This window comes from Thunnus albacares, chromosome 9, assembly GCF_914725855.1.
Source record: "Thunnus albacares chromosome 9, fThuAlb1.1, whole genome shotgun sequence".
Classification (NCBI taxonomy): domain Eukaryota; kingdom Metazoa; phylum Chordata; class Actinopteri; order Scombriformes; family Scombridae; genus Thunnus; species Thunnus albacares.
Window position 1 is genome coordinate 26,829,842 of NC_058114.1, and position 15,043 is coordinate 26,844,884.

Consider the following 15,043-nt stretch of genomic DNA (forward strand, 5'->3'; position numbering starts at 1 on the left):
GTCATCAAAAAAAAGAAGTATAATTGTCACTTTAAAATTCTTAAAATGGCGTCTGCTCCTTCTCCCTCATTAAAAATCCCATAATCTATAAATATGCAAATGTATTTCATTTAAAAAAAGTTTAACTGCTGGACACAAAATGTCTCCTACTTCACTGAAAGTCTATTGTCAGTGTTTGTGCACTGGAGGCTTCAAGTATTGTCTTCAAAACTATTTGTGATGTCACAAATCCTGCTCGTAGGCCCAACCCTTAAAATCAGATTTTCAGTGAGCACAGAGAAACTTTCCACTTTCAGCAGATGAATGAGAAAACAAACTCTGCACATACATCACTCTGCACAGTGAAGCCCAAACATCCAACTTAAGTAACAAAAAGCGAAACACATTTTTGAGTGAAGGGGGCCTTTCAGAGTTAGTTTTCCACCATCTTTTAGCAGTGTTAACAGTTTGGTGTTTCCACGTCGAGCTCAAATAATTATAATCATTATTAATCATTAGTAGTAGTTATTTGAGCTAAGTGAGATGTAGCCTACACACAAAACATAGTGGTGTACTCTACAGTCTCTATACTCGGTGTTCAACTGCAGCGTGCGGCCCTGACATACCCGCCTACCTGTGTAAGTTTCGGTGTACGCCGGTGAATAAAAAAAAGTGTATTTAAAGACGTCATCCAATCAACAGGTCGATTTTTCGGGATTGCCACGTATTTGGTGAAATAGAAAGCTATATTTTATGTAGGCGTACACCACCATAGCCAATCCTAAGCAAGGAGGGCGGGACAATCAGGCTGCCGTTTGCTCTGACAGTGGAGCTCTCCCCAACACGAAACAGACCGAGAAAAAAAATCACACCACTACGCAAATCCTTCCCATGGAGGAGGGCCAGGACGCTGAAGCTTGTTCGGCAAATGAGAAGAACGTCTGCAAGCTAGCTACCCACTAGCTCAACTAAAGGGAGAGGAGACAAAAAAGTTGTGAGTAACGTCAGTTTAACGAATATTTATGTCGTTGCGGACACGGCGGTTGCTACCTAATGTAAGTTAACGTTGGCTTAGGTCAAGTTCCGTGATTTACTTTCTTGTTGAGGTTAACGTTAGCTTTCCAACTGTGGTATCAAAATTGGCTGCCGTAGCATGCTAAAGAAGGAGTTTGGCTCCTCTGCTACTGTGAGTTAATCGCCTAGCTACCTTGCAAGTTAAACCGTTCAGCTTCCGTTTGTCATCAGTTTTATCGTTGCCAGACAGTTAACATTGCTCTCATCTTAGCATGTTGAACTGTAACTTATAGTTGACAACTGGCCTCTTCCTCAACATTAGCAGTTTGCTCGGTACAGCATCAACACCAGGCTAGTTGCTAACTAAAAGCTACCGTTAACGTTACCTTTAGTAGATGCTATTTGCCAGTCTTAACATGTCCAGTGTTAGTTCTCCTTTTTTGGACATAGTTTTTGTCTTGTTAGTAAAACTATACGCGTCAGACAACAACATAATTAGCAAAATTGTCAAGTATGTTTATCCGCAATGTCAAAATAACCATGCACACACGCAGAACTCAGTAAGCTTAGTGTTTTTGAATGCACTGTATTTATCTGGGACATATAACAGTTGATTAATGCAGCGGTTTTATATTTAAATGTACTTTTTTGTTTGTGAGAGGTCACACTTAATAAAAAAAATGGTGTGTTTGAAGGGACTAAGCCATAACATGCCCAAGCATGGTAGTTTCTTATGCATTGGCACAACAGTGAGAGAACTGTCAGCCTTGCATCCAACATTCCTTGGAGGACTTCATTCTCCCCGTTCAGAGTGTATCAGTCATACAATGAAGCATTTGTTTTCTGTAGAGACCCAAGCAGTAACACTGAGATACAGACAGAGAGGAATCTGGTCAGTCTGCTGGAGGTGGAGATGGCCAAACTATTTCAGAGGAAGGCTGAGTGACAGAAGAAAAGTCAGTTTGTCTTCACTCATGGGCCCACATGAGGGTGGACCACGCTCAGCAACGACAACTTTGTTTTGCAGATTTGCTGGAAAAAGATAGGTTACACCAGTTCAGCAGATACACCTGTGTATTCATGCGGCACTGTTAGAAAGAAGGTGACACTAATTTCATGTACGTTCATCTTCTGTTTTATTTTGCTGCAGTGTAGTTTCAGTTGGCTACTGCAGTGCTGCTGATGTGAAGCTGATATGTAGTGACACAGTTTAAACATTTTATACAGAAGACTTTGCAATGCTGTGCTAGGCCCGACCTAATAGACCATCAGTCTGTGCAACTGGCTGACCCCTTCCCCCTCATCCCTTCCAGGATAAGCCTCTGATAGCAGTACAGATGTGTAGTTTATTCTCTTCTACACGCACAAACTAGAGGGAATCCCCCTAGATTGAAGAGAGCCATCTATCTGTCATTATCTGGGGCATAATTCCAGTGAATTAGTGTGTTTGGTTAAATCTGGTAAGACATTAATAGCACCGAAGAGTATTGGGATGAAAAACCAAACTCTGTAAAACGCCCCCACAGTGGCCCCTCACTAAGCTGCCCCCTGCAAGGATTAACTGTTAACTCAGCAGTTCAGTTGTGACTACAAAAAATATTATGAAATACAGAAATAACAACTCAATTTCTTAATTTTTTCATGTAATAATGCTATCAATCAAAACTTTGGCTGCTTTGAGGTCTGTTTTGAGAGGATTTGAACAGCAGTGATGAATTACTGAATTACTACACAGTTAATTTTTGGCTGTCCTGTTATCAGCTGTCGGCATACTAGCAGCTTTTTTTACTCCAACTTGTTTTGTTATTTGAAACTGTTTTCCTGTTCTTAACTTATATTTTTGTTCTACTGACTGTCATGTTGTCATCTGCAGAAAGTAAACATAAGGTGTCCTTCTGTTTACATGGGCTTGGAACTGACGACTGCGCAAATATCTTGGCTGGTGAATTTCCTTCAGCACCTGCTTCTCCACCCCTTAACCTCTTGGCAGTTCACCTGGTCACATATGGTCAGCGCCTATAAGAAATCCTCATGGACCTTTTCCAAAACCATGTGATGTTTCTATGTCATATAATACCAGCGCTCATGTATTTTGCTAGATTATGGTAGATGACCTCTTATCTAGACCTAGACTGACCAGTTGGATCCAGGTGTTTGTGTGTGTTTGCATTTGGACATGGCTCAATTATTAACTGGACAATTGAACAAAGAATTTGTTAAGGAATTGCACATAAATATGGCTTAAAACCTTGTTTAGTTGAATATTGTTCCCATCCAGTTCCTTTGTGTGTTTGCACCTGTCTTCATCAAATTGTGCTGCACTGCATTGAACCCAATACAGACTGTACCTGTAGAGCACTTTAGATTGAACAACATGTTCCTCTGTACCTTTTAACTCTGCTTGTGGGAAATTCACAGCTACGGTGAAGACTTCCTGTGAAGATAAGAATATTCACGAGTTTATAAATGATTGAAAGATCCGCTGCTTGAAAATGATGACGTTGTTCTCAAACGGTTGAAAACAAAAGTGAAGTAAATTAGGTTGCTTTGTACTGGATAGTAACCTACATAAGTCAGTGGTTGACAAAAAGAGTTTTTAAATAGATTTTGTGTGTTTTCTGCCTTTAGAGGTAATGAATGGTGGTGTTGTATTATTTTGAGAATTAGGAGTCTGTTGCCAATCTCTGTGACCTTCACTTACCTAACCTCTGTCTAAAGGTCTCCTCCTCATCGCAGTGCATTGTAGATTAAAGCACAACATTGCTTCCTTGAGTTCCTGGGTTAGGATTTTTTTTTTCATTTATTGCATTGAGAGACTTGGCATGATGTAGCACACAATAAGAATGAGTCTAGCTAGAAATAACCTATAATTGAGTCCTGCTGAGGAAGATTATCCTTGGCTTTGGGAGAGAGGGTTTGGAGCATAATTGATGTTTGGGTCTGCCTTCGCCAAAGAAACCACCCTGTCTTTGCCCTCAAGACAGCCCTAGCTGGGTCGCAAGTGTTTTTTCCATGTTTAGATCCATCGACTGTACCATTAATATCTCATATTTTCTGGCTATACATGTCATCCAGAGCAAGATAAAGATCAGAGGAATATCTGTTAAAACATGGAAAAAGATTGGCGTTTGTGTACTTCCCTTCCCGGTCGGAAGAAGCTAGTAATGTTTCCGCTCAAGAGGTAGTGATTACGACAGGGCCAGGCCTGTCATTTAGCGTTGGTGGGAGCCAGATATAGGCTTCGTCCAATTTACTGTAGCGAACTGCCTTTTACTGGCTATGCGCTGTACCAAAGTTTTTACAGCACACAGCAGATACATTGCATTAGACATTCTTGAGTTTGTTGTCTAAATGTTTACGGCCGTCGTGCATACTGTGATTCATGTATAAGGGTGAACTTGAAGGAAACTGTACAGAAATGTTGCAGGTTACTGGAAGTTGATATGTAGCAGGGAAGAGAAGAGAACACAACAAAATGAGACGGGACAATCTTGTCTTTGTCAGGGTTATCTCCTATTTCCTGGATGGACGATCAGCCCCCTATTTGCAGCATCCTTGCTGCTAATATTGCAGGGTAATATTAGATGAAGTCAAGTTAACCATTGATTAGATCGTTTCTCCTCCACTGACCTTTAGCTCCTCCCTGTGTGTTGCAGTTACATCAAAATGAACAATGTTTAAACGCCATAAACTTACACAGATCCGGAAATGTGCTGATTTGGTTAAAGAATGAGTGAGCTATGTTAAGATATGAAATATTTCTCAGCACCACCAGAGAAACCCATGTGTTTCAGTTTTTAAATATAGAGCAGGAGCATTGTCTGTTTCTGTGTTTGTTACAGCATTCAGGACGTGCACAGAGTTTGGCTTACTCTTTTTCTGTGGTCACACTTTTTTTTTGTTTTGTTTTTTGGAGTCGTTGAGTTGGAACAGGAAGTCAGATGTATTATTCACAGGTCTGTCAGCGTGAGAAGCAAGTGATTGCATCTGAGAATTCTCTTTTTTTTTCTTGCTGTGTTCGTGGTAGTGGGATATGGTATGTCGCGGTGACATTACTTCTCTGCTGTCACATTTTTTGTTTTGTTTTGACTTGATATCTACACTGACCTGTTCTCACCATCTTTCCACAGTACTGGGGTAGAAGTTCTCACACACCTCAACTTCTCTGTCTGGCTGCTATGTGACTCAGTGGCTTGTTCTTCCTTCCTTTGTTTGACTGCAGTTTGATAATAGTTAAAAGTTAAGCCCTCACGTACTTAGTTTCTTTATTGATGTCAGTGTGCCGTCACTGGATTACGTTTATGCACAGTACCCTTTTTTACTTTCGAAAAAAAATATGAATATGCTTCATTATGCAATGAGAGACTAGAGACTGTAACAGTGATTGTATGACTGAATATGAGATTACCTGACTATAAAAGGAGCCATTTTCAGCCACTATAATGATAAACTGGCAGGAAAGTACAGTTTTGGAGGCTCAGATCGCTTATGTAACTGCCTCTTGGATGTAGTGGGTAATCTTCAGATTATTACTCTGCTCAGGAGGAGGTTTTAATCCTGTCCCAGTACAGAGCAAACCACGCTGAAGCCAACAGTAGGTCGACCTATCACTTTGCTGTGACCGTGACCGCACCAGCAGCACTCCACCTTTACAGCCCTCATGGCTACACAGGATGGCGTTCTGTGTCATAGCCAACTTTCACTGAACAAAACATACAGATATTATATTTGTTGAATGTTTGAGTGACTGAAATAAAGCATAGAGGCTACCATTCAAAAGTATTATTTCCCTTTTTCAATAAGAAAATTCCAAGATATAAATATTTAGTGATATTTAGTTTTCTGACAAGTCAAAGGTTAATTGGATCTGCCTTAACGTTGAGCTTAAAGGAGGACATTTTGTTGCAGTGATAAACTACAGAATTGGTTTGTGTCCAGTGTGTTTCTAAGATGTGGTTTATGTGTTTTTCTGTTTCAGATTCTTGTGCAGTGAGATTGTGGACTCCCCTTTTCTCTCAGCTGTCAGCCCCTGCTCTATGGCCTTAAGGTACGTGACACGGGTTAAGTGGGTTGTGTGGTGTGGTTTAGCTTTTACAGGAACTGCAGGCTAAGTAGTGTGGGAATGAGCAGGGTGTTGGATTAATCTCTTTGTTTTGCTGAATTCTGAAGGTAGCAAAGAAGAGTTTAGAGTATTTTTAGCTGCCATTTGTTTCTCCTTCTGCTTAGAGAAACTTTAAGGACGACGTCACCTTTTTTTCAATTTGATTCCTATGGTTTTAATGTAGGTAGAATTATATATGAATGACATGAAACTTTCTTCTGTCTTCCCTGTAATAAAATATCCCTCTTCATCCTGCTGCTAAAGTCCGCTGGGTGACACAAAATGCGTCATCTGGTTGGACTTTGGAGATCTTAGAGTACAAACTATGTTTCCTCATTTTCTGTAGTGGTGCATTCAAGGACAGTAAAATCTCCCAAAGCACTCTGTCTAAAGCAGACACTTAAATATCGTACGACTAAATACTTTAAAATATCAGCATATTTGGAAGAAAACCAGTTTCATGATAGAAGGCTGAATATTGTGCTGTGAAATCGGACACAACAGACTGTGGAGGAGAAAGCAACCACCGGAGCTACAGTGCAGCGGCAGCTGAAAGAGAGGTGCTTCAGCCGGGGTAGCTTTGCAGCAAAGACCTGTGCCTGCCTGCTGATGATCGTCAGAGAGAATGGAGACAGAACTGAAAACTCTGCGCTGCAACAAACTATGTAGTGCTTTAGTAAACCTGACTTTGTTCTCTGACAGAACAACTCTGAATTCAGAACAGCACATCAACGACTGTGTGCTACCTGTAACTTTTTCGGCTGTATTCAGCTTGAGCACTAAGGTCCTGGTTCCTCATCGTCCAAAATGATCCTTGCACACTGATACGTTATATCCAGACTCAATGAGGAAAAACGTTTTGTAAATGAAAGTAAGCCTCAGTTAAGAGATAAAATGTTACTCACTAACTTTGTCTCTGCTAACCGGCTGTTTTGCTGGGAAACCCACCACCTGTAAACACACCATCAGTAGAGGATTGGGCGGGGCTGGGCACAATGCATTCTGGTTTTTGTAGGATTCCCCCTAAGAGCGGTATTGGGAATCTACAGCCTTTTTCTTTAGTCGTAGGGCACCAAGTTCAGAAATAAATGCACATCTCTACTACATAGGTGACCTAGTTTAAGAAATCATCATATTCACAGTTGTGAAGTTTCCTTTTAATTTGTATTCTGTCAAGAAAAGTTGTTCATGCTGCAGTCAAAAGTTGGAGAATTCTACTTTGTCTGCAGTTATAAAGCATCTCCATACAGGCAAAAAGTTTCCGTCAACAGGCACGACTTAACTTGTGTGTATATGATATTTTTAGAATATCAAAATGGTGAAGCAGAGGCTGCTGGTTTGGCCTATATCCTTGTCACAGCAAATCAACAACTGTCATATGAAAGTGGTAAACATTATGACTATTATTTTCAGTTTTCATGAAAAAAATCCCAAAGTGAATAAGAGAACAAGTATTCATTGTGAAAATGGGATGATATAATTAACATCTGATGAACAAACATTCTGTATTTAACTTCCCTCTTAGCACACAGAGCAAAACTTTTGTCAAAGGGAAGTATTTAGTGTGTCAGATCAAAAAGCATGCGTGCCACAAAAAACAAGAAGAAGATTGCCTCATGTTTATGAATATCATGCTATCACAGACTGGTTTTGGGTGTGCACGCAATTACATACTGCATGGACAAGTGACATGTTGGGCCACTTCTGCTGAATTGGGCCCTTACTGCTATTCACGTGAATTCAAAAATTCCAACACACATAGATGTGTTAAGCACTTCTGCTTAGCTGTGACTTTGCTTTTACCACAGCAAAGTCCAGCATCATCAAGTAATGTACTGTGTTGGATGATTCAGTGTGTATTAACCCTCAGGTGGAATATCTTGTGGCATTTAGCATTGTTCTAATTATAGAGTTAACCTGTTCTCATGTTTAGACTGAGCAATCAGTTTAAATGATAATTAATCAGAAAATAACCTGACTATTCTGCCATGAAAATAACCTTTAGCTGCAGTTGTAGTGCCGGTCAACATCCTTAAAACAGTAACGGTAAAAAGGCTGTGGTCATGCTGCTTGAGCAAGGTTCGGTAAATGTTGTAAAGTTCAGCTGTACTGGTGTCTTCCTCTAAATAATGTTTTAAAATACTGTTTCTGCGTATTGGTGTGGCCTCTGGGAGATGAGCGTCATCTCAGGATGGTAATTGGTCAGGACAAAAAAGAGGATGATTTTGATGCAGGGTCTGGTCAGGTCACATTCTCACATTCTTCAGCAGTGACAACCAAGTTCTCTGTGGGTTGCCTCACAACTGTCATTCAGGACTGTGAAGAACCAGCTTGACCTCTTTGTCTGAGTGTCTGAATGTTAAACATTGCAATTCTTGTTCCAGTTTGCAAATGCAAGACTACGTGCTTAACTTGTTGAAACCAGATCTGAAAAGTCAAGTAGACGGACAAAGTAACAACATGCAGTTCTCACACTGAGCCTGTGGGAAGGACACGGTATGTTGTAGGCCAGAACAGAAAGGAAAAGTGTGTCCTCACACAGCAGAGCTCTGAATGAACCGCAACTGAACATTTACCGTAGTTGTCAGAGAGTGTGAATTTGTTCCTCGACAGCCTCTTTGATATGTTTATGTAAACCTTATCAAAGTAAAAGTAAAGTTGCACTAGGTGAATCGCATAGACCCGTGCAAATATCGCTGCAAAATTTCAGGTTGCACTAACTCTGCACAGGAAGGCAGGAATGCAGCCTTGATAGTGTGGTGGCTGTTTCCACCAATAGGTGGCAGTGCAATCGTTGTTTTAAAGTTCAGCTTACCTGACATGGACCTCAAACTGTTTACTGACATCCAGCGGGGGAGTAGTAGGTCAGATAAGTGCATACTCAGAGTGAGCAACATGACTGTAGTAGGGTTAGTTCTGACGGTGTAATGTCCAGCCCCCCAGCTGACAGCAGAACGGACTCTGACTTCTGGGTCCCAGCCCACCAGTTTTCCTGTTTTCTCCTGCTTAGAAGCAGAACAAGGCTGAGGCGGGTGGGACCCAGTATGGCATAGGAACGCTGCACATTGTTCCCAGAGCTTCCTCTTTCACATTCCTGGGCTGATTGGGATCTGGGCCTCCTGTACAGGGGTATTGTTCTAACTCAACAGCACCACAGACCTGGCCCCAGCAAACCACAGCTGCCTTCACTGACCATTGTGGTGCTCGGGCCGAGTGATGGCTATCTTTGCCTCATCAGTCATCTCTCTCTCTCTCTTTTTCTGACTCATTAAGTGATTCTTACCAGGATCTGCTGCCTCAGCCTCTCTGCATCTTTGTTGAGGCCTCAGAACCACGCACTATCCCAACAAATATCTGTCCTTTTTAACTTAAAGCACATTTCCTCTTTTTTTCTGGTGCTTGATTATTAGTTTTATGCATCTTTGGCATTGTAATAAAAGTCTAGAAAACTGGGTTCTGGGTTGTCTTGTTGACACTAGAACAGACCAGTTGGGCAAGTAACTTGATGATCTTGGTGTACATAATGATAATGGACAACACGTCCATTTACAGAAGTGTTGTGGAATTGTCTTGATATTCAAAATGCTAAATCTGACACTGAACTTCAAATCAGTTCCTGTCCTGTATGCATCTACAGTCTTCACCAGAACTCTACAAAAAAAAGCACCCTGTGCTTTTATAAGTGGGTATAAACTATTTAATGTTACTTTATCTGTGGATTGTAAAAGTTTAAAATTGATTAACCAATAAATGAATATTATATGAATGAATATATGAGGAGAAAAGTAAGTGCATTCCATTAATCATAATTTTAACAGCTTTGGACAAACAGCGTGTTTTCAGAGTCCAGCTTTCTGCAAAAGCGTTGGTGAGCCAGAGTCCAGCTCCAGTCAGCGTTCATGTGGTATGCCATCAAATCTTGCTGAGTGTTTTCTTTTTCCCCAGCAATTTGGGGCTTGTCAGTAGGTTTTTAACTATTTGTTTGCGCTGCTTGGTGTGCTTTCTGCCAGCTGGCCTCTAGAGGGCAGAGTTTTTCGCACAACTGCTGCTGCACTGCATTCTTCCACTTTGTGCTTACTCTGCAGACTAGATTTGTTGCTGGATAAATGTAATCAAAAGGCATAGTTGAAATAAACAGATGACTGTACTGTGCAAAGGTATTTTTATAGTATTTTCAGAAATCACACAGGGAAAGAGAGAAAGTGATGAATATTTCTCCCCCCTTTGCTTTCCCTCTCAGCCTCTTGACATGGTTTGTATACTGAAACAGTTACATCATCTCACTGACATTTTCACACGCTGCAGTAGTGGGTGTATGCACAAAAAGTTTCTGACCACACACACTGGTCTTGCACACAATGCAATGTCGCCTTTGAAACTTTCCCCAGAGAAATCATTTTCTGTGAAGAAGATGGTTACTTGGTCACGAGGACATGCAACCCAAATAAACTGAGAATAGTTCTTCAAGCTCTTATTAAATTGTACTTTGAATAGAGTTCATGCTTACTTAAAGCATCATGTTATCCACTTCAAATGGCTTATCATATAACTGTTATAGCACAAACTGGAATGGCTTTAGATATCTGCTTTTGGAAGAACATCTAACATCAAAATGTTAGCACTAGCATACTAATAGACGGTGTGTTGACTTCATTTTTTTTCATTGTTTCATGAGTTGTATCTTTTGGGAAGTGGGTATTGTATCCCTCCCGTAGCTCCATACATTGCATGAATAATTTGCCATTGTTTACGGCAAAGTGCTAAAGCTTCTTCTAAATGTTGTTTAACTTTCATTTGATAAATCTGACACCTTGTAGTACCAGTACTTGACACTGGGACCATGATCTGACTTGTTCATTTTACAGTTTTTGTGTTAAAACAGTGCTTCATTTTATAAAACCTAAACCAGTATTATGTAACTTTTTGCCTCAATTGGTCAACAGATTCCAAAATAAACCAATGGAAACACAGTCATGAACCTATTGGCTTCTCATGTTGTAATGGATAACTAAAATAATTGCCACAGAGCAATACTGGTATTCAAAGAAGTTGTTTCTTTTTCAACTTTTTTGACCAATGTCTCGCTTATGTTGTCTCTCCGTTGTTTTGCACAGCACAGGTAGCATGCACCCAGCCTTTTGTGCTGGAAAGGACTGTTGTATGTGACAAGGTTTCATTTTCAACCCTGAGACTCAACCATAAGCTTTATTTACAGCCACAGAATCAAAAAATTAGAGCGGATGTTAAAAGCTGCAAAGCTGAGTTTACTTTTCCATCGGGCTCTGTAGTACTACCAGCCCTTTTACATTACACTGAGTCACTCAATTCAGTATTAATACCAAAATATTGCTTAATGGGGTCTTAATTGGAGGAAAACGAAAGTATTGTGTTGTTTTGCCCAGTTGTGTTATTGTGGTGCAGAGGCAATGATGAATCAGCAGAAAGTGCTTATTTTAAAAGTGTTTTAACAGTTTGCTGCACACTGGTGCTACAGTCATCTGTAATTTTTGTGCAGTGTTACAGCTTTGTATTGCTACTGAGGACTGGCTATGTTTGTGCTTGGATGGGCTATTAATTTTTGCACTCAGTCCCAGAGAACAGCAAATTGATGATTTCAGTGAGCTTTTATGGGAGTCAGCACAGCATAGTCCCTCTTACCCCACATCTATGGATATTTGGAAGAGTTTGAGTTTGCTGCAGGTACAAGCTGTGCAGCCAAGCAGAGCACAGCAGTCTGTCATCACCCCGTTTCACAGACCCCATCACTTTGCTCATTCTGCTTCTCTTCATAATACCTCAGCAGAAGTCAAAGCAAGGGGAGAAGTACTGTTATTTGAGGGAGTTAGCAAGACAGCAAACAAGCGTTCATGTGTGTATGAATGCTAACAAGTGACACCAACTATGATAAGGGCTATCAGTAAATGCAGGCGAGCAAGTGTAGCCAGCTCCATGAAGCCTTCCTACTTCTCACAGTGTCTGTCAATCTTCTTCCTCCTCTCTCGGTCTCTTTCGCTGGTAAGCAACGCAGGCTAGCAGGGTGTGGCTGGTGTCGTCTCTGTTGTGATTGGCTGGTGGCCCAGGCTTGTGTTATCTCCTGTGGAACATGTTCTAGTCGCACCCCAGATAGTGCCTGGCACTCAAACATAGCCCTGCCCACTCACAATTACATCACAACCCATGAAAAAGTGCCATGTCTGTTTGCTTTCTCGCTTCACACTGTGAGCAGACAGGTAATGTTGCAGCGTAGGAAGTTTCTCACTCTGCCATGTAAGCTAGCCGCAGTACACAGCTTCTCCACTACTAGTTAGTCTAGACAAACAACTTTCGTGAACCAGACAGTTAGTGTCTCCTCTTGTCTCTAAGGGCAGATCTCAGGGCTCACACATAAAGGCCCTGGCGGTGAGTGACTGTAGGTGCTACATGTAGGTAGCACCACCTGTTTGCCTGCTTGTCTGTAAATGGGGCAGCTGAGGCAGACAGGTAGTTTGTGTGGGAGAATGGCATGGCACAGGCTTTTGGACTGCGCACCAGAGTGAAAGACAGAAAAAAGTCTTGAACATGGAGTTTCTGAAGAGCCTGGTTCCAGCTGTCATCTCAGGGGAGGGGCCCATTGAACATGGGGGAGCCTTGCCCAGGGAGACGGGTCCACGGCTTCTTCGCATGAAGCGACTGGGCCTGCTAGCCATGGGACAAACAATTGAGGAGGATCCGGTAGACATGTTAATGGAGGTTGATCCGGTGATCGGCTCCTCCAGGGCAGCCAGCAGTAACAAAAGCCGCCTCAAAGGTATGACTGACTCAACTGCATAACGATGCAGTAGTGATCTCTACTGATTTTTGTGTTCATTTCTGCTAATTAACTAGGCCACTTCATAGGAGCTTTTCATGGGTTACATTTTTAGTTCAGCATATATTAAAGCTTTAACATGTTAGCAAATGTTGGCTTTACCTCTACCTCATCCCCAACCCCTTCGTGTGCACACATTAACATACACATACACTGTATACATGCACTATGTTGTTTACATGCTGAGTTGGGCAGTGGCCTCTTTTATGATTTTCATTGTTTTGACTGGCAATACTCAATATTATAGCCCGACCAATACAATTTTTGAGGCTGATACTGATACCAATATTTTGAAATTTGAAGACTCTGATCACAATTTATCAGCCAATAGGAGCTTTTTTAAAACTTGAATTTATAATATACACAACAAACTTTGATATGGATCTTTCAACCTTACTTGGCATTTCTGTACCACAGTTGCTTATCACTTAACTGCTGTCATATACACCCAGATTGATATATCTACAATAAGCTAATGTTGCCCAACATATTGGCCTAGCTCTATCCAATATATGGTAGTGGGGCTCACCCAAGTCTTCAGGGCACCTCCAAAACTCTCTGACTGTCAGTACTTCAGAGAGAAGAGTCTGCTCAGCTTTGTGCTATGCTCACATATTTAAGCATACGAATGGACAGGATGTCCATTCGTATACTTAAATACGAGACTGACTACATTGCTGCCTGCAGATGACACCACAGTTCTAGTTATATTAATGATAAGAGTCTAAATTAATAGAAAATATCCAATATCAGCTTTTCAGTTACAGGAAAAAGGAGGTGTAATTAGCATAAATGGCAGCTCTGGATATGCATAGTCTAATGAGAAACATAATTACACAACATAATTAGAGTTGAATTACCTACACAAAATACAAAATATTTTACAATCAAAGTTTGAGCATTTTTGTAACGTTAACTTCCTTTACAGCATACAGAACAGTACTTATGTTTGTATCAGATCACATAGGGCATGTTGCTACTGATTGATTTAACTTAAGGTAAGAAGTGATGAGGCTTGCACTGATATACATCATGTCTATCATGTATCAGCATAGTTGGCCCACCACCTCCCAAAAATGTGACTTGACAGCAGTATTAAATAGTAGCAACTAGACCAAAATGAGTGGCAGCTGGTGCTGGAGGAGCCCTCAGTTATATGTGTGACGGTACTAACACAGTGCAATGGCTGTCAGGAGTAGACTGTCAGCTTGATTATATTAGAATTTGTTAGAATTTGTTGTGAATGTAAAACACATGTTCAGAAAATGATTAGTTTTAGGACATCGCTTTGGTTTCACTGCCCACAGATTTACTGTGAGATTTAGTCTCACCGCTCTCATTAACCCTGTTGCTAGCATCGCTATACTGACTGTATGTAACCTGTTCAGCAAATGACAAAGTTAGCAAACATCTAGCAAGCTAAAGACCCCCCCCCTCCTTTTTTTTTTCTTTTGGAGTTTGTAAAGACCAAGACATAGTTAAAATGACAGTGGATTTTGGATTTGCATTTGCATCCTGTGCTGAAATTTTATTCCCCCTCCTATTTTTCATATAAACACCAGATTTAACCATGTGATTTTTATGCATTGTGATGCCCATGTCAGATAATTATTTGATTATTAACAGAGTGTCATAACACAGCTGGTGTTTTTTGCTGGATTTTTTTTGTTTATTTTTTGTTTAATGATGACATACATGCCTTGTAAGATACGAAGACCACTGTCAAAGTTGCAGTAGGAAGCCTGTATGATATATGAAAATCTCAGTGTTGTACAGTAAGTGTGCAGTATTCTCTCTAAATTTGAACAGAAAGCTGTGATGCAGTTTATGCTTTTCTAATCCAGAACTTTTCTGTTCTAAGACATGTATAAATTGTTTTGCTAAGTTTAATGTAAGCTTAATTTGCAGTATACAACTACATTAAGTAGTAAAAAATAAGCAAAAATATAATAAAAAATTGTGGGGAAAAAAACAAGCTAGAGTTTGTAGCAAAAGTTTAGAGTTGGTACTAAGGTATGAGCTGTGCTGACAATGGTAATCCTCTGAAGTAGGTCTACTATTGTGTCTATGGATACAGTAGTTAAAGGTTTAGTAGATGTTTG

General features: G+C 40.6%; 1 protein-coding gene across 11 annotated transcripts in view; it reads left to right on the forward strand.

Moving 5' to 3' along the window:
* The first annotated feature begins 782 nt into the window (after nt 1-782).
* Nucleotides 783-15,043, forward strand: part of fryl (furry homolog, like) — a 71,146-nt gene continuing 56,885 nt past the window's right edge. For 7 of the 11 annotated variants that reach the window (XM_044361919.1, XM_044361920.1, XM_044361922.1 and 4 more), the window contains exon 1: nt 11,871-12,881. In XM_044361919.1, coding sequence (XP_044217854.1) covers nt 12,653-12,881 — 229 coding nt within the window. In that variant the 5' untranslated portion in view covers nt 11,871-12,652. Of the gene's footprint in view, nt 974-2,950; nt 3,002-5,971; nt 6,041-11,867; nt 12,882-15,043 lie in introns of those variants that run through there. The other 4 variants (XR_006404977.1, XR_006404978.1, XM_044361929.1 and 1 more) reach the window with 3 other exon arrangements.